Consider the following 24709-nt stretch of genomic DNA (forward strand, 5'->3'; position numbering starts at 1 on the left):
GCCAGAGCGGAGCGGTTTTGTCATCACCGGGTTGGTTCGCTGTGATGGCTGTTGCTAAGCCCACTATGTAGATAGATCAGGTTGCAGTTTGTGTGTAACGACAGGTGAGAGCAGGTGAGAGTTGACAAAGTGCTTAAAACAATGTAGGCTGCAAAATTACTTACAAAGTAAAAAAAAACTGCTCAGGTTTTCAACAATTTTATCGACTCTCATATCTATAATAAAATATATTTACACTTTTTTTGCAAATATCAGTTGATTGAATTTGATCCTGGATGTTTTAGCAAAAACTTTTGCAAGTTTTGGTGCCTTTGCGTCTTAAAAATTCAATTTCGCCCTTGCAAAAATTGTTTCTAGACTCAAAAATAAATAGGTTTATAAAATTATATATTTAAATTTCAAGCAACAATTAAATGATCATCAAAAATTTTTTATATAAAAATAAGACACCACTTCTGGTGTTGGTCTCTGCCTAGAAAATTCCTTGAATTCTGGAGCAACCCAAATAATATTTTTTTACGACAGTGTAATTTTGTAAAGGAACACTCTGGAGGAGCAAAAAACTCGTATAAAGAGCAGAATAATTTAGAGTAACGCGACCGTTCCAAAAAGTGTCGCAACAATGGGCACAATAATGGGCTATGTATATATTCGTGTATCTCTACTGCAGCGTCCTTTCTGCTGCAGCTTCTACAAAAGTTGCGCCTGGTAGACAATAGGACGCAGCCTGGCGCTTTTTGCCATCAGATAAAACGAGACGACTCTACTTCTTGCCACGATTGCTCTGTGAATTTACTGCCAACCGCAATCCACGGATATACAGCGAGAAAGAGAAAGTTCTTGGGTAAATTTGCGATCTTGCAAGGGAGAGAGAGTGACAAATAATCCGACGTACGTCCTGCGTAAATAATTGCGGTGAGGAACAATTTAACTTGCACTCACTAGTCAGACCAGAGAGAGATATGAATGAGTCAACTGGGTAACAAAAGAAAGAGAAAAAGATTGAAAGGACCTTATAATAAATTGCAAACAATCAAGGAAGGAGTTAGACAAATTTAGCAAGTTTTATTATCAATGATTAATACAATTTTCTTTTTCAAGTATCCAGTTTTTATGAGAAGATCATATTGTGGGGGTAAAATTGGGGTTCAGTCCATTTTTGATTATTCTCCAATATAAATAAAACCGGTTTCAACAATTTGAACAAAAATGTAAGCGCTTACAATGTTTCAAGTGTTAGGCGCCTGATGTTTTATTAAAGAAAAAAAAAATGAATAAGCGCAAATTTCAATTAAATTATTTGATTTTATTTTAAAAGCGAACAAATAAACAAAATTTCTTTTAATTTTTGGCCATTTTCTAATTTTGATTTAATATAGTTTAAATGTCACCAGTACAGACTGACGTCACTGGCGTGAAAATGGCTTAACTTTTAACATTCACAGTTTCTGAAAGATATTGATGTAAAAAAAAGCTTTATTTAATTACAAAATTGAAAAGAATCCATAAAGCTCAAGAATAAAACAGAATAATTTTTCTCATTTTGATTAATTTCCTTTAGCCTTCATAACTTTCAAATAATAGTTATCTATTTGAAAAATTACTTATTTTTAAAATCAATATATAGAAGCACTGATACAAAAATTCATTTTGATCTCTTCGCCCCCTAATACCTTCGATTTCTCACACAATAGCACATCACTAATTAATTCCTCTCGGCGGCACTGGTGCACATGTCTGGATTCGATACGCATTCAGCCCTTGGGAAACTTTAATTGGTTCATTGAAGCCTAGTCACATCCAGAGTAGCAAACTTGCCGTTCGCCTTCTATCTCTCTCCGTCTCTGAGCCGCTTGATCCTGCCGGAAAAAAGTCTTGCAATTTCCTCTCTGCTCGCCCTCGGCGCGCGCGTGTTTGCAAAAGATCCAGAATTGATATATCTGGCCTGGGAGCCTCGGGGAGCGAGTTTTGTATTTGAAAAGACGAAACGACTAGTGACTGCCGATTTGTTATTAATATTTCCATTTGCAAACAATGAAATGTTCTAAATGAAAAAAAATACGATATAGGTTTGGGGAAAATACTGCGTCTTTTCGCAAGAGAGGGATTTTTTTGGTAATCTCTATTTGCAAATATGCGTTTTCTCTTTTCAGATGGCTGATTTGGATTTTTGCTGACACATTGAAAAACGATGAAACTGAATATTCTTCTCTAGAGAAATAAGCTTGGTTGAATTTGTAAGCTAGAAATAATATATGTTAGTTTTGTGTCAATGTAAATTTTTATAATAAAACTCTCTCTATACTCCCAATTATTTCTATAAATTTTTATATAAAAAAACTTTGATACCTATGCAAAGTCGAATAAAATAAAATATGTATCTTATAAAATTATACTACACTTTTATAATTAATATCGTAAAACCAACTTTAATAATAAATGAAATAATTGCACATTAGGGTCACTGACCTCGTTTGAATGAAATGAAATAAAATCCAAGTGTGAAGTAAACATTTCCCCTTGGCATGCAACTGGATACCTTGGCATTCTTCAGCATCCGACGGTATTTTCATAAAATATTACTGGAGGCGATCGCCCCGCGTGATAACGATCAGGTTCGCCATAATTCATGGTGCTGCATCAAATACCAGCAGGCATCAGATGTGCTCTCCCCTTATTGATTAACGGCGGAGGCGCGTCTAATTCACTAAATGAGAGTAGTTGATCTCGTCTCATTAATTTCTCACTCGCACACACACACAGCGAGGGATGCCAAGCGAAATTCACATCACCCGGGAAATTCGAGCTCTCCGTAATAAAATAATAATGGAAATGGTTGCAGCCGTTGAGATGCAGCAGCAGCGGAAGGTGTAACTAATGAAAATCGTGACTCGCAAAGGCCTCATTTTTGCTCGCTAATGGCAGTGTGGAATTACAGCGGCACCGAGAGATGCATTCAGTTTGTGCAACGCCGCAGACGCAATTTCGTGCAGGTGCAAATGGGACTGTATGCACCTGACTGAGTGCATTCAAGATTATTTCACGTTTCCGAGCCAATAATGGTGGCGATCGTTACCATTTTTAGTTCTGTATAATTTATCTTGGGGTCATTGTAATTCAGACAGTATGATTTAACTGGGAAAACCGAATAAGTAAAATTTTTGCACACGTTTTATTGAAAGTGGAAAGTCAAAATGATTGCAGGAAATAATCTTCATAATAGTATTTAATTCAATCTTCAATATATTTTGCTTTTTTAATTAATGGGAGAAACTAAGAAACCAAATTTCTATGCATTTACTATTTATTTCATATAAATAAAATTTATACTGATCGATTAAAAAATATTGTTTCTTGTCAGACAACTTTCAAATTTACTTTCACAAAAATTTAACTTCTTTATATAAAAATTTTCTATGTTAGCAGTTTAATCACGCGTTAAATAAGAACAGTTTGTTTAGTGATTATACAAATGAGATCATGTTTCAATAAATTTTTCACAAAAATTAGGTCACACGGTTCATAAGTATTTAAAAAAATAATCGAAAAAAAAAAACAAGCAGCGATCTATGAAATTAAAAACAGAAGCAATGCATATTGAACAATTTTACAGTTCAGTATTTATTTACAGATCTAATATTGTGCATACATGAATTATATTTATTGCGATTTTACTATTGACCGAGCAGATCACCGCAACTGCTTTCTCAATTAAGCAGCAACACGGTAAAATCGATTGCGGCGATCAGCCTCATATTCCTTTTCATAGAATGATTTGAGCTGTAAACACGCCTCACGCCTTGCTTGTGGCGTTTCACGAGTAAACCAAAACACGGCTTTGTGCATCGAGGGTAAATGAGAAGTGCATACAGACCGAATGTGATAATGGGCTTGATGGGTTGCGACCGTGCATTGAACCTGAAACAGTCCACACCATTCTGCTGCCGAACGATGTAAACAATGCAGTTCAATCAATAAAGCAGCAAGAGACCATATTGTGTCAAGCATTATTGTTGTCAGGTCCGATAGTAGTTCAAACACACACTTAATGGAAATAATGTTCCTTTGGAGTAAACAGGAGAGGCAATTGCATTTGACATTGTTTGGCTACCAAGTTACTTTAGATGATTTTGGAATTTTTAATATAAAGATCCCATTTTTTTTTAAATAATTTTGTTATTATATATTTGAAATGTAATGAAATAGAAATCAATATTTAAATATTTCTATTGTTTTATCAATGTTTAAGTTTTGTGCACTAAATAATGAATAATAATTGTAGAGCATTTCAGGATTTTTCATCAAGCTACTTGAAAAACTTTCCAAGCGTTCGTCGACGGTATTCACGCTTCACGCACTGCTAAATAAATTTTGGGTGATTTTTTTTTCTTTTTCTGCCGCCGCAATGAAGGACCCGATCTGAATATGAGGGCGCGTTGCCTGACAATAAAAGCCAGGAAACGGAGGGTAGGCAAGGAAAGATGCACGTCCCTGCAAATATTTACCCGACTGACACAATGGCGAAATGCAGCGGTGCGTAGATGCGCGGCACGTTGAACTGCAGAAAATACTTCTGCGAATAAACACACTCATTGTATACGCAACGCTGCACGTATGGTTGTGCGTCTCTCTTGAAATAAGAAGGGGTCGTGAATAGTAGGCCTTGCAAATGAAGTGCTACAGTGGTTGCACTCTCGAGCTAGTCAGTCACAAAAGTTATACGAGGTTTTACGCTTGCTTAGGCGTGCACCGCAACTCGCAGGTGGTGTAACTCGCAGTGCAGTTCCAGCAAACACATTTCAAACGCAACAACGAGTAGAAATAATTATTCAAGAGTTTCCTGGTTATAGAATCCGCCATATTCTACTTCTGGAGGGTGTGCTACTCGTACAGGAAGCTGGATGAGAATAATTTTATGGATTACATTTTCTGCAGGTTTGTTTTAGGTTCTTACTCAAGTTGAGCTTTTTAAAATACATTTCATTGTCAACATTTTCTGGTCCCAAGTTGTTAAAAAGTGCACCTCCGAGTTTTCTCCATCCACCACGTTACACTTTATTCCTATCATTATGCTACTCACTGCTGAGTAAAAAGCGGTGTGTACTGAACTGATCGGTGCCCAAATAACCTATTTAATATGATACCGCATCCAAAAATAAGACGGAATTACTGCGTTTACTTTTTTTATTTTTATTTTTAAAGGTGTCCTTTCGAACATCATGTAGTTTTACGTCACCACATGGCGAGAAAAAGAAAAAAAAACAGCTAATATTTTGATTTATGACTTCATTATAATATTTGTAGCAGAATGAATTAATTTATATTTTCGATTAATTTTTGTGTATTGACTTGATGTAAGATGTTGTGTATTTCATTGTATTTGTTGACTGGAAAATAAATAAATAAATAAAAAGCAAAAATAAACTCGTTCTTTCCGTTCACGTCGTGTCCGCTCTTGATAAATGTGGCGGCTCTTCACAAAATGTCAAATGTTAAAAGTTGAAGAAAGAAAAATAAACAGTGCGTGTGGCGCCGAATGTTAAAATTTTCCTTCTCTAGAGGGCCTCTTATCGCGTCGCAGAAAATTTTTCCATGGCACTGGCCCGCGAAATTCGACCTCACTCGAGTTCACCCCGTTTTTCACGCAACAAACTTAAAAGCCGCGTTTGCGAAATACTTGGTGGGTCGAGCAGACATAGTTGCGGAAATTCAAATCGTGCGTCTGGCTCACCCCAGTTGAAAGGGAGCCTCTAAGGTTTTATCGAGCTGGACACGCGTGTGTACTTTCTTTTTTCCCTTTGTGTTTGCGCCGCCACACAGGCCAGGAAAGAAATAAGAGAAGAAGCAGAGGTTTATTTTCTTTTTTGTTGTGCCGTGTTTTTCTTTCTTGCGATCAAAGAAAAGCTGCACAATGGCAAACCCAGGCAACCGCAAATATTTTAGACATTGAGTGGTAACTCAAGTTGATACTATATTTTTGTGTGTGGAGGTTAATTGTAGGAAATAATTAACATTGTCAGACATTTTGTACAAAAGGTTTTTTTATCATTAAAAAAATATCATCATTTTTTTTAATCAAAAATTTTTCATGTCAACGATGTAAACGAATTATATATTTATAAAATTGGCAAACTGCAAGAGAGGGAAAATACTTACTATTTATACTATTTATACTAAAATTTTTGTATTGACCGAGAAGAATAAATAATAATAATAATAATAATAATAATTTATTACACACTAAAAATATATAAGAAATTAAAGAGATAAGCAAGACCAAAAAAAGATTTTCTGAAGGCACCGTGCTTAAATTTTTCACCCATCAAAAAGAAAATTGATAAAACGCCCCAAATTCTTTAAAAGCTGCACTCGTTAGCACCAGAGTCAATCAATCAGTGACTTAATTAACGCACGCATTATTCACCCGCAAGATTAAAAGCGAGCGTTTCACAAAGGGGCACCGGCGGCGGCGAATTGAATACTTTAGCACTTGCTCAGCTAAATTCCACACATACCAACGCAAATGCCTTTGTGCAGCCGAAATCAGCAACTTTGGTGTGCGGAATTTAATATTAAAACCGGAGACTAGAGCGATTCGTGCGAGATTCGAGTGTGTATCACTACCATAAAAAGGCCTGTAATTTAAATAATGATAATGAGAGAGAATTTTGAATGCGAGTCTGGAAAGAGAGAGTAACGAACGCACCACAATGTAATCACTAATCAGCAGCACGGTCGGAAAATACGCGACGGAAAAATGATCTCTCCAGCAGATTTGTGTGCTCTGCTGTTGCCAGCACAAAAAAATAATGCTTTAGCCTCTTTCACTGCTCCCCTTTTCACATTCTCCACTTTCCAGACGAGGAATGTAATTTTTTTTCTTCTTTATCCACCGTCTTTCTCTCCCGGTGCTCTCCTTGAGAAGTAAAGTGACTTCTCAGCGTTTTTACATGAATGAGGAATAAATCATCATACCCGCGATTGCGACGACGAAAGCGGCTTACGTTCCAAATTCTGGGGCTGAAAAGGGGCTGCAATTTTTTTTCATATATTCGGCAAGAACCAAAGTGCATTTGATAATAACACAGTTTTAATGGACAACTGACGAGGGTGTCAATTATTATTTTGCCTTAAATAATGCGCTGGCACACCTCATTAAATTTGGCCGGCGGCTCTTTGCCTAATAATAAACAGACCCTCATCGTCTCCTGATAAGCCAAAATAGACTCTGACGCCGACCTGGAAAATTTCACGCTCGTTTGTCAAAAGCTGAATGCCTAAAAGGGGTACGGGTTTTACGCTGAGGTGCGGAAATTGCAACCACGTGGTGAGCTTCAATAGAGGTAAAATCAGCCTTCATATTAAATTGGTTTCCCGTGCTGAAGAAAATATTTTAAATTTATTTCATAATAGCATATTTGGTATGCAACTAAATAGCTTGCTTCGTACATGTTCGTTATGCATAAAGCTTCAATGAATATTGGGCTCAAATTTATCTCAATACATTGAGAATCTGATTTGAAAAATGCAAATAATTCCAAATTCTGTATTCATCCAGATTTTTCAAAGCAGAAGCCAACTTAACAATCTAGAATACATCTTAAAACTTGCTTTTTGCAATTAAAAATACGCATATATCATGGTTTTTCGGCAAATCACTTATGGGATCATATTAAATGTGAATCTGATGCCAACGATTGCATTCGCTCAACTTCAGTTGGCACGCATCAATGCAGGAAATTTTAATTTGATGTACATCATAATGACGAAATCAATATATTATATAACTCATCATTAAAATGCATAAATGGATGCGGAATGAAAACCAAGGGGATACATTAGGTAGGATCTTTTGGTTTGAATACATGAATATTTGGGTGCAGGCTGAATCCTACCTGCCTAAAAAGTTTATTTTTTTGCTCAAACTTTTTGAATCAAGTTGAAGTTTTTGCGCAGAGATATCCAGTATTATAAACAGTCAAAGTAAAATTAATTTTTTTCCGCGGGAAGATTTTGCTTTCCGATATCGAATTAATAAAAATAGTTATACTTTTTCCACTCAGCATCAGCAGGTGCGGACAAATATTTGAGAGACGAAGTTGGCTTTCTGGGCGAAGATTAGTTTGCATCCAATTTCGCCGGGCCAATATCAAAGGGCCTATTTTCAATCCTCAGAGGATTTGATCATGAAAGGCACGTCTATCGCACATGGCTCCATCACGCAGTCACATGGACGGACAGCCTTTGTTTTGCACGGATATTGCTGGCCACCAGCAGAAATGCCCTTCTATATACACGTAATATTTTTGCGCTTGAAGAAAAAATAAAGGGCGGCCAGCAAAAGAGTGGCTCCAATTACCCGCTGGGAAAACGTGTGCGTTTTTCCTCATATCTTCGACGCCAAGGTTTTCCAATGTCACCTTCCCAGAATGCATTATAAGTCTTGCATAAATATAATTTTTATATAATTTTCCACATTTATATTTTTTATAGTCATACCAAAATGAAAACCATATAAATACATAATGAAATTTGTTAATATAATTTAAATTAGAAATTTTTTTAAGGTTTAAAAACTGCTGGAATAAATGACTAGTTAGTGCAAAGAAACTATAAATAAAAATTATCTACCTTTTTTCTTTATATGATAATTAAGGTTAAGGATATCATTTGGAAATTTTGATTAAAATTAAAACAACTCGTGCTAACAAAAGAAAAAACCGTAAAATTTACAAAATATCACTCATTTTTAGCTAAAATTAAGTAAATTGTAGGCTTTCTCGTAACCTTTTAAATTTTTTTGTGATTCAATCTCATTAATTTTTGCATCTCTTTGTTGTCAGTACCACGTTTCAGTGTCTTTTTATTTGCAGATCATCCTTATTCTCGTTAAAAAGCCATTGTTGCAGTTTGCGGCACTGACTAGCTCGTCTCATCACTCACCCGCAGCACCGTCAGCTCAAGCACGCTTTCAAATTATTGATTTGCCGCCGACGTAATTTATTATATTTTATCCCGGCCTCTCTTCTTGCACATCAAGAAATAGCAGAGAGGAAACATCGTCATTAGTTTTCCAGTGCGCGCTCCTTCTGTTGTGTATTTTTCTGCTTCAAGTCAGCGTGCAGATTTAAAAAGCGATTCTTTTGCTGCATTTTATTGTAGTTTCTCTCTCTATATCTCCAAAATAAAAGTGAAGAAGAGAGTGATGGTCCCCATGAATAAGATATTATTTGTGCAATCAATTAACCGAGAGAGCAGTTTATCATGTTGAAAGTTATACGATTGCTGCTTTTATTGCGCTGCTAATTCTATCAAGTCGAATATTAACTTTTAAATGGCTTCTAAACGAGGTAATCGCTCTTTCTGTCACAGTAAAAACGTTTTTATGTATAATATAGCTCAGCCATAGCTATAGTAACTTGGACTTTTAAGGCTGTTTCAGCGATCATCGTAGGGTACGCCCACTGAATTTGCAAATATTTGGAAAAAATGACTGCAAAATATTTCCTTTCTAATAACATAATTAATAACTTGATATTCTAAAGCTCAAAGGGACAAAATTAAAATTTTTATTTTGCTAGCCCTTATATTCTCCTGATTATAGTTAAGTTTCAAAAATATATCAAATATATGTCAAAAGGATGCAAAGGTGTGCATGCGCTATTTTCCTGATTTTATATCTGAAAAAAGTTATGAATTTATACTGTAGCACAAGAAAAAGAAAATAAAAACGGAAAGTGAAATGCTGATCAAATATTCGGCCCATGCGCGCGGTCCCCGTGCGGATTTAAAAAGGCTGGGAGGTCGCTGCAAGGGGCAATAAACTTTTGATGCTGGTTGTTCATCATGCAAATGCGCCGTGCCAAGTTTTGCCAGCCAGCTTATCCGGCAGCAGGGCCCGCGGTGTGTTTGAGCAGCGGAGCGAGAGGGGAGTCGTGTTTGCCGAACAAACGGTCGCACCTGAGACCGAGCGAGAGTGACCTTTGGGGGTTGGTAGATTGGGGGGTGCTTATTAAACGGCGCTGATCAGCCAAGTGCCGCCCGCTCGCCTAATTACTTCCCTTGAGTTTGATTAAATTTGGATTCGGCCCGGTCGGCTCAGCTGCCGCCTCCGGAATCGCCGGTGACTCAAAACTTGAATGAAGAATCGTCGCCATTAAAGGAAATTGGCTCACGGCAAATCAATCTGCCCGTCCCTGCTGCCGGCGGCGGATCAAAGCAGAATATTTCCCGGCAAAAGCAGGGAGACTCTCGCTCTTTCGTTGTCACAAAGGGGGTTATGTTATTCTATTCAAATTTATTCCTGGTTGTTAACTTTTTTCATTAGGAGATGTTTACTTTAATCCCAGCGGGAGGCAGGTGTGCAAGAATGGAAATTCGTCCCTTAACTTGCAGCAAATTTTCCAAGAAGGAATTTTTTAGGTAATTAAGCAACTTTTAAATTATTTCGGACTAATGAGTTCTGGAAACAGATTTTTTTAACTGTGCTGAATTAAGTTAGGTTCTAAAATTGGAAACAAATCAGACAAGTTTTAAGAAAAGCGTTGGTTTATATTAAAAGTATTATAATTAAAATTCTTCCGCATTCAAACTGAACCAATTTAAATAGAACAAAACTATTAAGTTATTAATTTTTGAATCAACCTGCTACTCTTTATTAATTCTAAATCTACTTTCTTCTTGCCATTTGCTTTTCCATGCACTTAATCTGAATACTAAGTGTCGTGTTAATTCTAAATTTTGTGGAAATTTAAAAAGAAAAACTAATTGCATTCAAATATCTTAAAAAACCTCCATTCTAAATTTTGTTTTCTCAAATTCTTGAAACTTATTTTTATTCTCTTATGCAATAATTGCCTCTTAAAATTAAAAAAAAAAAAATAGTAATGTGTATCCTATTTTGAAAAAAAAATCTCTATATGGTGCATTTTTATCTCTGGAAGATTATATAACATAATATAATTTTCCTTGTCATATAAAGCGATAGCTATTTTCTGCTTTTGATGGCTCTAAAACACTGTGCAACGAAAATTAAGTATATCAAAATTCCCCTTCTTTAATTTTTATTTGAAGGGAAGCAAAAATTTCACTTTTCACTCCTTTAACACGTGATTATTATTTATTCACAGCGGAAATTCTAATAATAGCCCCCAAAGCATAAATTCCCTTTTGAAAACTCTTAACAAAGGTAAGGTGTGCATCAATAACAAAACTCCATCGCATTATCCCTCATCTGAAGCTGTTCAAAATTATTTTTTTAATTTAGAATTTTGCCGAACAATCTATTGTTATATTTCAAGAAAAGCGCAGGGGAAAAAATTTCATTATAACGCGCGCAGGGCAGCCGACTTTGCAAAACTTGCGAAACAATTCCCCCGAGGAAGTTTTTACCCCTTTCAAGTGTTGGGAAAAAGGCGACGCGAGGCGCACCAGCAGCTTTTAGGGCGCTTTAAAAATTTTCATAATCACTATGAAAGCATTATAAATCTACGGAGCGACGGGCGGGTGGCAAATAAAAATTCCCGGCCCCTGCCTCCACGTCAATATTGATTTGGAGGCAAATTTCATTAAGCCTGTGACTTAAAAACACGCAAAGCGATCAACTCCCTTGGAACTCGCTGAAAATAAACTGTCCTCTTGACGACCTCAGCTGCATTCGCGTGTCACTCTTGTTCTCGTAATTTCTTCAAATATCCAGCTGCATAAAAATTTTCTGCAAATGGAGATCTTGAAAAACTCCTTAAAGAGCAGCGCTGCTCCAGTTTTGCTCAAGTGCTCGAATGGATAGAAAAAAATCGATAAATGTTTTCCCCAGAGTGTTTTTTAAATCTTCACGACAATTTTCATATGTACATTACTCATTTTAATATGTACCACTTTACAATCTCCGTTGAATAAACGCATGCACTTCGAGAGTAATTAATAATCCATTTAGAAATGCTTTTTATGCATCCGGATGGAAAATGTTCACTCAGCATTATATATAAAAATGTAAAAAAACTCTAGTTGCAATGCAGTAAAAAGTATATAATTATTTTTATCTTAAATTCATGCAGATTAACCCAGTATTGGTAAATAAAGCCTGATTTTTCTTCAATTTTTTTCATAGATTTTTTATTTATTGTTGTTTATTTGTCCACATTGTTACAAATACATTGTTTACAAATAAACAACAATAAATAAAAAATCTATGAAAAAAATTGAAGAAAAATCAGGCTTTATTTACCAATACTGGGTTAATCTGCATTTAATTTTAATGTAGGTTATTGAATTAATTTATCCTATTATACAATACTTCCTAAAAATCTATTCCGCCCTCTGAATTGCAGAGAAAAATAATTTTATACAGCAGGTAATTCATCTTATTATTCCTTGGTTATATTCTAAGCATGCATAATTTAATATTGTGTTTCAGTGTTTATATCTATATGAAAATAAAGGTTAACTGGAAGGGCTCTTCTGTGCTTTTTTATTAAAAGTTTAAGATAAAAAAATGTTTCTAAAAAGGAAAGGCCAGTTTTACTTTAAAACAATGGATTATTCCCTTTATTTAATTTTTAATCTTCTATCTGGATCTGAACCGACCATTAGCTTGCTTTGTTGAAGAAGATTGTGATTTTTGTGAAAGCTTTAATCTAAAAAGAGCTAAAAAATGAAACAAAAACGATAAATAGGAACGAGTAATTAAGTGATATTTTTAACAAATTGGTAAAAGAAAAACTATTATTTACCATTATGAAATTATCCACATTTAATTACCTATTTTGAATTATAAAATTTTACAACAAAACAGTTTTAAGAGCAATATTTGATAAAAAAATTATCAATTTCAAATAAAAATCGGCCGTTTTCGTTAAGCTTATGCTCCGCATCGAATTTAACAAACATGTACACATTCGATTAGACAAACGGAGTGTGAAGAGATGGTTAGCAAGTGCGGAGAAATTCCAGCTTGCATTCCGTCGCGTCTCGCGTTCCTTTCGGCAGAGGTGAATGGAAATCAGGCCTGGAAAAGAAAATCGCGGCTGGTGTGCGGGGGCGGCTGTCTGTCTCTCGGTGCGCGCCACCGCGTTTTTCAACTTAAAATGTATATCAATTTTGAGGGAAGCGAGCGAAGGCTGGTGTAGTAGTTGGCGGTGGGACCACGCAGAGGCGGTGCTGCCGGTCGGGGAAGGCGCAGCCACCCCTGCCTGGGTCGCGAGCGAGAGCATCCTCAGCATCCGCGCCGAGCACACCCCTTGTGCTGCTCCTCTCTGCGCACCCCACTTCACTTTTGTTCTCTCGAGGAGTACGACCGAGCGGCCGCCGCTCTTCACCGGGACGCGCACTCAGTGATGGACGATCTGTCCGACGGCCTGCCTGACGAGCTCAAGATGGACCACTCGGACGATGCCATGCCCAGCTACACGCGACCCATGATGCAAGCCCAACGACACAGTGAGTACCTTTACTCATTTTTTCTGCCACTCTCACATATTATATTTGAGAATCGTCGCGTGACACGGAACGAGTTATTGTTCACCCACGCGTAAACTTTTGATATACGTGTTTTTTTAACTCCTGGAACATAATTTTTTTTCTTTTTACTGACAGGTTTCCTCATACTTTTTTTACGCTGTTTCGAAGTTCTATTTTTTATGCATATATAAGCTGTAAAATCAGCAGATCGTGTTTTCTTTCTTTATGGCGAAACCGTGTTTCTTTTACGAGAGTTCGATATCGCATAGGATAGGACGCTTCTGCGATGAAATTTTATTTTCTCTTGATACGACTTCAAACGACAGGGATGAAACAAGATTTTTTTATTGTATTTGATAGTTCTTTTTAGTTTTAATCCTTTTAGGAAAAATGACAAGTATTTAAGAATTGAATATTAATAATATTATATAACATAGTGACAAATTCTAGACCTTACACATAACCAATAACGTATACCTCTCAAAGATTGGCGCTTGTATTCTTATTATTGTTCTCTTAGGCTCATTGTATAGTTTTGAAAAATTAACGGAACAAGAATATACAGGCTGAATAACTATTTTAGTAGGTAGTTTCGATGCACCTTCACTATATTGAAAATTTTTTCGTCTTTCTTATATAAAGTTTTAAAAAGTAAAAATAATTCAACTATTTTTTTATTTTAATCTGTGGTCATCTTTATTTTAATTTAAGTTAACAAAAACACGCAGGCATGGTGGGAGTTAAATTAATATTTGCAAAGTGTACACTTTGTTTTCTGTATCATTGCTACTGAAACTATAACTATTCAATTAATTTTTCATTTCAATTTTTTTAGTTTTTTACCGATTTTTATCCAGCTAAAACACAAAAATTTATATTTTTATAGAAAAATCGCAAATTCAAATAGTAAATCAAGGAGAACATGAAAGGGAGAAAGCAGATTTTTAATAGTTAAGAAGCAATTTTTTAAAATATTGAAATGAAATTTAATTACGTACATTTATATCAATTTCCTTTAATATAAATTTTTTTATTTAATTTTTCAATTAATATTGTACATATATAGCTGCTTAAAAATCACATTTACAACTTAAATCTGTTATTTTATTTGCTGCTAATGTGTCAATATAAACCACCAATTCAAAACACAAAATCCCTTTAGGCAACTGCATAGTCACGACATATACGAGCTAAACCCTGTTAAATATGTCGAATTTGCACACAGTTTATGTAAAAACCAATGCTCGTCATTTTCAATCTAAAATCACAGAAATTCCGCCTCAAGCCTTAACTGTGCAATTGCACTGCCGACTCTGATTGAAAATGAATTTTAAAAAAAGCGATGCCAGTTTGATCGGCAAAGTTCATTAATTATTTGCGTCGCAGTCACAGATTATCTCTGCGCGACATCCAATTTATTTATCAAACATAACCTACAAGCTCAGCATGGCAGAGAATATGTGTCATTAGTCTTTGAATAAAGGCCAGTATTTTTTCACTCCAATTACGCAGCGAACGCGCAGGATTTCATTTTGTACGTGTGCGAGATTACAAAAAAAGAGCTCTGTTCCTGAATAGGGTGGATGAAAGGCGGAAATGGTCACAGATCGCAGATTGACTGATTGGTCCTCCTATGGATAATGGGAAATTCTCATTGAATCCGCAGAGATGAAAAATTCAATTAGTGGCAACGCAATATGATATGAAATAAGAGGATTTTTGTAAATTATATTTTTGTTGAACGGGAAATTTGACTTTTTTAGTTTTGGTTGACAAGATTGATTAAAGTATTGTTGGTCAAGAATCGGATGTCCAGACATCGCAGCCATTAACAAAAATTTACAAATCAACACAAACCGAAATTGGTGAAATATTATAATAATTATAAATTTTTAATACTACCGCCTGTATATTTTTAGGATTAAGAAAACAGGCAATATTTTTTTTTTAAATTCGCATTTTTTTTAATCCATTTTTTAGGCATTATTTAATAACTGGAAATCACAGAAAAGGATGTGTTAAATTGCTATTTCTGGACCAATCCATTATTTGTTTAGGCCCTCTATTTGTTAAGGACGTGGGAAATATTATTCAATGTGTGTGAATCGTAAGTGATCTAGTGTGTGTATTTGTGCGAGGGTCTTCTGGAATTGCAAATTAGTGAAAACATCTAACTCTCATTGCAATGCATATTATTTTAGGTTGTTTGTTTTGTAGTATTTTTGGATTTTCCTTGGTTTGCTCGCGTGTAGAGAAAATACAGCTTTCAAACGGTAGATCATTATTCTTCAAAAAGGACCAAGTCCGCAATTCATGGAACGGCTGTCGCAAGCTTTTTGTTTAAAAATTTCTTGCTGGTGAAGCAAATTGATAAATATGTGAAGTTGGTGTATGGCATCATAATTTAATCCTATTATGCAAGAAGTGAAATAATCTAATTATGCATTTCGCTATAAGCCGAAAGAACACCAAAATTGCCAACAGGAATATGTACTATTTAATTAGTTTCCCGCGAATCCGTACCACGCGGCGATGTGCAAATGAGAGGATTAGTCGCTTTTATGTTGGGTGCCAAGTGCTCGTCCGGATGCATATGCAGTTTTATTGCAGAATGCATTATGCATGTGCAGCCAATTATGAATGGCTTCCAGCACTCGTGTTCCATGTGGAAAAAAACAATCATTCAAAGAGAGGAGAGGCGCGAAATGCAAATGGAAAGAGTGCAATTGAAAAGCGGCTGGCTTTTCTCTCACTGCACTTCTTCTTGTATACTTTGCATCAGCAGCGATGAATTCATTCTCGATTCAAGCTCCACTGCCTCTTCATTAGCTTCTTTTATATTTCGAAAAGTCGGAGGAGGAAGAAGGAAAGTAAGTCGCTTTGGGTGGAAAATTTTCACGAAGAGGTGAAAATAAACAGTAAAATTTCGTAATAATGCATCCGACAGTAATTTCCTGGGAAAATTAACTTCCATTTATTTTTACTGCACAGGGCCATTAACCATTGTCTTAAATAAATAAGTCCAACGCAGGAAAACTCTCTTAGCTTAAAGTGAGTTTTATTACCTAGAGTAAAAAAGTCTCAAACAGTTGCAAGTTGCTAGCAGGTGAAATAATATAGAGTTTTTACGACAACGACAGTATAATAACAGTAATATTTTGAGACATTTTAAACTGAGCCGGGGTGCACTAAATCTTAATTTAACAAAGATGCTCTGCTGCGCAAATTGACGCAAATTAAGAAAGTGGAGTGAGTTTTACGAGTTACCCGTAAATTACAACTTATAATTAAGTGTGTCTATCCCTCTTAAAGCAATTAAAAACAAACCCACACAATTTTGAAACTTGTGTGTTTTCTTTCCGTCTTAAATTAGTTGCTAATTTCGCGGCCAAAAAGGCAATTTCGCCGACGTACATACGGGAGCAATTAAAATAGCTTTTGTGAAAAGAACCGTGCAAGTTTTAATTTAGCCCATCACAAAAGGGAGCATAAAATAAAGTAGCCGCAAAAAGCCGGGCGGACGCAAGGCGCGGCTCATCTGGCAGTTTAGAGCGCCGCTACTTAAAATTCCTCGTCATGTGCCGAGCAAACTGACTGCAAGTACAATAGAACCGTACGTTATGTGTGCATTACATCCTCCACAGTACATAGAGTGTAGGCGTAGAGAGCAAGGTGAAGTAGGTTAAACTCATTCATTTAACTTTGGCTGCGCTTTTTCCGGCACCGCGCTCGCTCGCTCTCCACCGGCTGCATTCAAATGAAACGGAATAAAAAACAAAAGTATGACGAGTGTGCGTCCGAGAGTAGGTAGACGAATAAAATTGAAATTTTCATTGCTTGCTACTGACAAAAAATGTTGTTCGCAAGAAGCCTTTTGGGCAGGATGCGGATATACGTACTTGATTATTTTGTTGCATTGGAATTAAATTGCCTCTAGATTTTTTTTGCAAAAAAATGCTAGGTTTAGATAGAAGATATATATGTATTGTTGACATAATCCAGTGTGAAACTTGTTCAAAATATTTGTTATCACTATACAACTAAAGCACTGAAATTTTTACTAGTGTGAACTTCAACGTTTTTTGTGCATGTTGTTAAACGAAAATTTAATTTTCATTTTATAAGTCATGAGTCTTGATTTCACAGCCCGTTAAATTGAATTATATTTTAAACACCAAGGGAATCAACAAAATAATATTATTTAAAGCCACTTTCGGTAAGAAAATTTTTTATTGAAACGATATTTGAAACTTGAAATAGACAAAAAACTTGCATCAAGTCCCAAATGGCTTCTTGTCAACAACATTTCCTGCCTGCAAAAGTGCAGATACGCGTCCCTCTCTCTGTATATGCAGCATTCATATCAGTACCACTCTCCAGGCTTTGCATTTTATTTGCAGTTCTTATGAACGTGTGTCGCTGCAAAATTGAATTTGCGCTCCGCATGTCAGCCCCGGTGGCTGACAAGCCATCAGGAAGAGACAATAGCCCGGCTCCAGATGAGTCTCTCTGATGATCCTGATTTATTGTGCAGCACGCCAAGATTATTGTTGGGCGCGCCGGCAGTTGGTGCATCCCATCATCACCAACATTGATTTTCGAAAGACCCACTTTTCATTCCCAAGTGACATCCCCGGGCAGAGCATATATTTATCGATAGAGTTGCAAATTAGTGAGATCCTGCAATGCTTTTGTAAATATTAGGTAATATGTATTTTTTTTCTTCATATTTCATAGGTATTGGATTCTTTAAGTTTTTTTTATTCATCTTTTTAATTTTTTTTTCAAATATTTAATATTTTTTTATCCATGAATATATGAAAATATATTACACCTTAAAAATTTCTTCTAATAATGTAATCAAACACCACAAGTTTATATTAAAAAAAAGGTAAAGTTTTTTTTAAAAATATTTGCTAAAAAAATGACAATCAAATGACCTATGTATTTATTGAATCATAATCCATCGATTTATATTATTTAAAAATTCTTTGCATAAAAAAAAACTGCAAAACAAATTTTTTGCTCTCCATAAGAGAAGAAATGTGATTTTTTTTGCCGAGGATTAACCCAGTGAGAATAAAAAGGAAAAATGCGTATTTTTGTTCCTTAATTTATGAAGTAGATGATCAATCTTATCTAACAAGTTGCCAAGTCTGTCCTCGACCCATCCGACCCATCTACTGACCCATGTTTTCTGAAATCATATTTTCCCCCTTATTGATTTTACGGACGACGAAAAACTTTTCGGCGGCACATATCTCTTCAGTATACTTTTAGCAGAGATACTAAACTGGAACTATACTATAAGTTATTCAAAGGGCCATTTGTCACGAAGTTGGAAATCTTTCGGTTCCGCCGCATATTTCCGTTCCACTAGCACATATTTCTCACTAGTACTCTCAGACGAGGAGGCAATTTGCGCGCCAAAATAGCGTAATGGAGCGTCACTTGGCAGAAAATTAAAACACGCAGCGTGATTGCGGCTGTTGCGGGGTGGACATCTTAATAAATTCTTGGCTCTCCGAGACACACTGACGTTCCACTAATTTTTTTCTTTCTTCTACTCGCGGGGAGTGACGGTAGAAAGCAGCGTGAGAGGAAAAATAAAATATAAATAAACAGGAGAAGAAGAAGAAGAAGAAGTAGAGTCCAATTAATTTTGAGATGTGACGGACGTTGAGCACGTCTCCGGCAGAAAAAGGCTCGTTTAATAATTACAGGACTCTCTGGAAAAGAGACAAAACGCGGTGCTCATTTTTATGCGAAAAGAGGCGGAAATTTTTGTGTGCATCGCTGCGTTTTGCATACCGGTTGCTGCTTCTTAATGAAATGTTTATACGATTTTTAAGCCAAAGTGGTCTTTTTTTTTAATTCCAACAGATTTATACCTTTTTTTTTCATTACAAATGAAAGCATTTTTTACTCTGCTTTGAGAAGTCTTGCAAATCTCGTGATGGACTACACTTTTCTTTCTTTCATTCTTTGTGGATGTACTTTGAAGGAAAATGACACAGAGAGGGGCAGAGAAGAATAAGAAGGCTCTTCTTGATCCCCTTTTAACAATTCCGAGGGATCAGCTAATCGCTGTTCTCGACTTCATACATTATTTGAGCAGCGTCATTATGCAAATTTTATGAGGGTACGGTACTGTATTCCCCGTGAGACAAAAAGCGAGCTAAATTTTAATCAATAAAAAGGACATGGACAAGGTTGAGATACTAATTTCCATTAGAAAATGCCCCATCATCCCGAATGTTCTTAGTGGAGGATTAAGTTGCAAAAAAGGATGCCGCACAATCAAGGCGATAAAAAAGAGATTAGAATTTTCACAATTTGTGTGCAGTATAAAGAAAGAGTATTTTTTAGAAAATCCCCCTCACTGAGAAATGTTCAAAACTTCCACGAAATAATTGAAATATGGACAAAAGAATATGTCATCTCAATAGTTTCTGGGGATCTCAAGATAATCTCCTTATTATTTCAGTTATTTGATTAATTGGCTTTGAATCAGGAAATAAATTGAAAATTTAACATTCCCTCTTTTCATTGTATTATTAGAACAAATTGTTTGACGAAGCAAAATCATTTATTGAAAAAAGAGCAATAAAATTAATTTTTTCGGGGTCAAATTTTAATAACATAAAATAAAATCATTAAATTTGGAAGAAAAATCCCTTGCTCGTGATAAATTCAGTAGTCGGCTTTTTTTCATTGGGATAAATTTGCAAGTCAGTATTATTAGTTAATAAAGGTTTTCTACGGAGCTGAAAACTAATTAGAGGAATAGTTTATCCTCTTACAAACATTTGCATGGACATTTACAATGGAAACTAAATTGAACACCCTAGAATATAAGTTAGGCTCACAGAAACAGCAGCTTTGAACGCGCACGCACTGAGAACGCCTTCACACCCCAACGGAGTTGCGTGAATAATTCTGCAGCTCTCTTTGAGTAAGCTGCTGACTGCCGTAGACCAAAAGTAATAATTCAAAACGAGCATTCTCTCTCTCAAAAGGTACACATTATTATATTATTCTGGGCATACTACAACTAATTAAGCTCCATCTAGGAACAATACACTATAAAATAGGAACGGACACAAAAGCGAGCAGTGACGGAACGAAACGTCCACGGGTGTAAAGGGTGCGTGCCTTTGAATGTACACCTTGTTTTGATACCTCGGGGCGAACGGTCCAAATTCCGTCGGTTGCACACGCGTGTGAATTCTTGCATACATCACGAAGTGAATGCAATTTAAAAGAGACACCGACTTCAAAGGGGCAAAATTCGTGTGTCCTCACATAATGAAGCAACGGAGAAAAGAAGACGCGAAAAAGAAGAAAGAATTTTTCCTTTTTGAGGCGAAAATCATCCGAATACACACACCTCTCTTTCTTCTCGCAAAGAAATTTCCTCCCGGCAAAATTACGCTCATCTTCAAAAGCACGTAAATCTATATATGTGTGAATGAAAGAGAAGTAAAAAGAGTGGAGCTGATCGTAATTACTCTTCAAAAGAATGAGAAAATTGCAGCGAGACGAGTGTCTGCCTTTGTCACGTTCGCAGACTCATTACACGTTGATAATTATCGCCATTATTTCTTTTGATCAGACGTCGAATTATTCGCCGGCAGCTCTGCTGATGCTGGGATTTTTCCCGAATCACAAAGAGAAAAGAGACATTGGCTTTTTGTGTGTTTTTAAATGGACTCTTAAAGTAGAATGTGATTTTTGGTGCTTCGGAAAAGAGCCACCTAAGCTGATTTTCAGATTACATACTTCACTGATGGAATATTATTATTCCTAAACATGTCCTCTGAAAACATTTCCTGGAATTAATAGTGTGCAGAGAGGGAGCACCCAACAGAGCCCCTACTCCAAATTGAATAAGGGAGGAAAATTGAAAATTGGGGCGCGGTGGCGGTGGAGGATTTGCAATTATGCTGCAGTGTTCCCTCGACCGCGTTTAAATTCATACTTTTATATACGCGGTGTCTCCCTCAAGGCTTCCCGGCTCAAAAGTTTCCTCGCCACGCCGCGTGATCAAAGTAAGTGCGTTTAATTAATTCGTGAAAAGGAAGCAAATTGATTTTAATTCGGAGGCTGGCGGAATACCAGATAAAGTGGAGCTATGAGGCTTTGAAATCCTCGTGGGAATAATGCTGCTTTTTAGAGTAGAGGTCTTTGCAGAAAAGTTTTGAGTATGTCAATTGGAATTAGGCCATGACATTTCCTCGTGGGGAACTTTCTCAAAGGATTTCAATTTCTTGAATTATCAAATTTTAATTTAGCTATTTAAAAAAGAAATGAAATTCTTTGCAAATCAAAAATATCAAATATTCGCTGTTGAGATTAATCATCTAATTTAGATTAAGTTTATTTCAAATATTTAATGTATTAATAAATAAATCTATTTAACTTGCGTTACTTCAGATATTCAATTTCCAGGGATGATTTCAGCTGGGAAATCAGACTGAAAATTCTTCAATGAATGAATTTTTATACTAAATTTCAACTTAATTAAAATTTTAAGTTTAAGAATTGTAAAATTATATCAATGCACAAATGTAGTACATTCATCAAAAACAGTAAGTTTGATTTCCCATCAAACATTTTCCAAGTCAGATTACACTTTCCCTCAATATTTAGTATTTTCTATTCACCTTTATCTTCGTTATTTTTACCTATGATTTTTTCTGATATTTTTATTACAAAATTATTTTAGTTTTTCATTAATATAACTTATTCAATGAAATGGATTATGAATATTCCCGAATGTAAGCAATACAGGAGAAATACATAATATGAGAGCAGTTTATTGTTTATCTAGATCAATCTAAATTTCCGGATGCTATAACTAAACCTGCGTCGGCACTCTATATGATGCAAATCGATGGAAATGGGCGAACCCTCTCTTATGGAAACCGGGTATATTCACGGCTGGATCTCATTAATAAAAGCTGACTGCTGAGGTGTAATTTGTGACACAGCGCTAAATTCGTGTAATATAGTGCAGCGATGTCCGGTCGTTAATACACGTACGTCGAGCCGACGTTGAAATTTTAAATCATGAAAGTTGACGCGATGAGTGCTAAAACAAAAGCAACCTTCACGCCACACAAGCTCAAAAAGGACATAAAGCACCGCCAAAAGCTGAAATTTACAACCTTTCCTCGTCGCAGTGTCAAAGCGCAAAACGTTTATACGGGCCGAAAATTACCGCTGGTCAAACGGTTGGATATCACAAAGTGATCCACCTCTGAGCTCTGCGGACATGTTTTTGAGGCGAAATTAATTGTGAGAGAACTGAAAAAGTCGAGGGTTTGCACAACAAGCCGCTAATCCAATCAGCAGGTTCATGGTCGCGTTTCATCAAAAAATGCAGTTCCACTTCAAAAGGCCTTTGAAACACGCTGCTTTAATTGGCAGGCGGCCTCTATTGATTTTGTAAATTTGAAATTCTCCCAATTTTGGTCCCTGTTTGCATTATTTACACTAAAAAGAAACGGTAAAACCACTACGTTTTCCTCAGCAGTCAATTTCTAGTTTTGATAGAATGTTTTTTATAAATCGCGAGTTCGACTACTTCCATTTTTTATTATTATTAATTATTGTTTTAATTGATGAGGTCACGGATGTAATTCAAGCCATCCATGTTAATTTGGGAGCATTAAAAAAGCAACGGTTATTTCTAAGGACTTAAATAAGCAACAATAATAAAAATGACATTTGTAAGTACTAATAAATGTACTAAAAAAATCTCAAATTGACCCGTTTACTTGGCGTTTTTCGCCGAGTGAAACTAGTATAATGAAGCATAATTATGAGCCCGACGATAGGTCAATTTGCAAAGCGAGAACGAGAAGGGAACTTACTTTTCCGGCGGCGAGTGTGACTGGCTTGCGAGCTGCTCTGCCGAGGCCGGCAGGGTCCTTAAGAAAAACGTCACGTTATATTTCGGCCGATTTTCGCCTATTTCGGGCGCGCTGAATTTGGGCTCAATCTTGACTTCGGCGAGACACGATGTACGTCGTAAACAAAGAAATCAATTTATTACTGATCATAAGTGGGCGTGTCCGATTGTCATTTGTGGTAGAAAAGCGGGAACGAGTTTAGCAACCCGACAAAGTTGTCTCGACGGGATGAATCAATATTTCGCTCTGCTCTGATTGAACTTGTTCCCGCTTTTCTCCCACATGGGCCACATGACAATCGGACACGCCCACATATGATAAATAATGGCTTTCTTTGTTTACGAAGTGCATCGTGTCTCGCCGGGGTCAAGATTTGGTCCAAATCCGGCTCAAAATGGACAAAAATTGGCCGAAATGCAACGTGAGAAGAAGCGAACAGGCAGAGCAGCTCGCAAGCCAGTCAGACTCGCCGCTAGAAAAGTAAGTTCCCTTCTCGATCTCGCTTTGTAAATTGACCTACGAGGCTCATAATTAAGTCTGATTTACTTGTTTAACTCGGCCAAAAACTCCAAGTCAGCCATGCATGCTGTAAACGGGTCAATTTGGGATTTTTTAATTTTATTTTCAAACAATATTTGAATCCTGAATGAGACATTTGACATGTAGAAACTAATTTAGTGCATATTAGCTATTATAATAATTATACGTATGTATTTTTCTTTAATTTAGTTATTTACTACATTCATTTATTAACAAAGTAAAAAGCAATAAATAAATTTTTTAGTATTTTTTATCGTTTAAAATATTAATAACTTCATTCTCAAATCTTAGGTACATACAAAATTTCATTGGATTGAATTATTTAATTGGTCAAGTCTAGCTTGCTGTTCAAACGTTAATAAATCTTTATGCTGGGAAAAGTTAAATAACAACACCGACAAGGTTTTAAAACCGCAGACGCAAAAGTGTTGTTGTTGGTGCGGCCGTAAAACACGTCTCTCATCAGCACGCGCGCGCTATTTCCGACATCGTGCTTTAATTAAGTTAATGAAGTGATAATTATCTTGTAGATTCTTTTTTCAAGGGGGAGACTTTGGCGCGCTCGGCGCGGCTCCACGATCGATCTGCTCTCTCTCTCTCTCGCACACTCGTCTCGCGAACCCCATTTTTTCTCATTTCGCCGGCAGGGCTTCGCGCACTTTCAAACTGCAATTTGTGCGATGAATATTAAGCCGCTCTCGCGTTTGACGAACTCCTCCCCTCACCCCTGCGCGTGTAGGGCTCTTTTTATTACATTGACAGATTGTGCTGCGCTCGCCATAATTTCTGATTAT

General features: G+C 36.2%; 2 protein-coding genes across 5 annotated transcripts in view; one reads left to right on the plus strand and one right to left on the minus strand.

Annotated features, from left to right (window-relative positions):
• LOC132193999 (KH domain-containing, RNA-binding, signal transduction-associated protein 2-like) overlaps positions 1 to 23520 on the minus strand; it is a 125408-nt gene extending 101888 nt beyond the window's left edge. Inside the window, exon 1 of the mRNA XM_059615059.1 lies at positions 23337 to 23520. The gene's annotated coding sequence lies outside the window, so the exon portion shown is untranslated. The remainder of the gene's footprint in view (positions 1 to 23336) is intronic.
• The window catches only part of LOC132194078 (KH domain-containing, RNA-binding, signal transduction-associated protein 2-like), a 114283-nt gene continuing 102806 nt past the window's right edge, over positions 13233 to 24709 (plus strand). For 2 of the 4 annotated variants that reach the window (XM_059615185.1, XM_059615269.1), the window contains exon 1: positions 13233 to 13437. In XM_059615185.1, the coding sequence (XP_059471168.1) occupies positions 13335 to 13437 (103 nt within the window). In that variant the 5' untranslated portion in view covers positions 13233 to 13334. Of the gene's footprint in view, positions 13438 to 23759; positions 23856 to 24709 lie in introns of those variants that run through there. The other 2 variants (XM_059615432.1, XM_059615353.1) reach the window with 2 other exon arrangements.

This window comes from Neocloeon triangulifer, unplaced genomic scaffold, assembly GCF_031216515.1.
Source record: "Neocloeon triangulifer isolate White Clay Creek 2 clone unplaced genomic scaffold, ASM3121651v1 ptg000001l, whole genome shotgun sequence".
NCBI lineage: Eukaryota > Metazoa > Arthropoda > Insecta > Ephemeroptera > Baetidae > Neocloeon > Neocloeon triangulifer.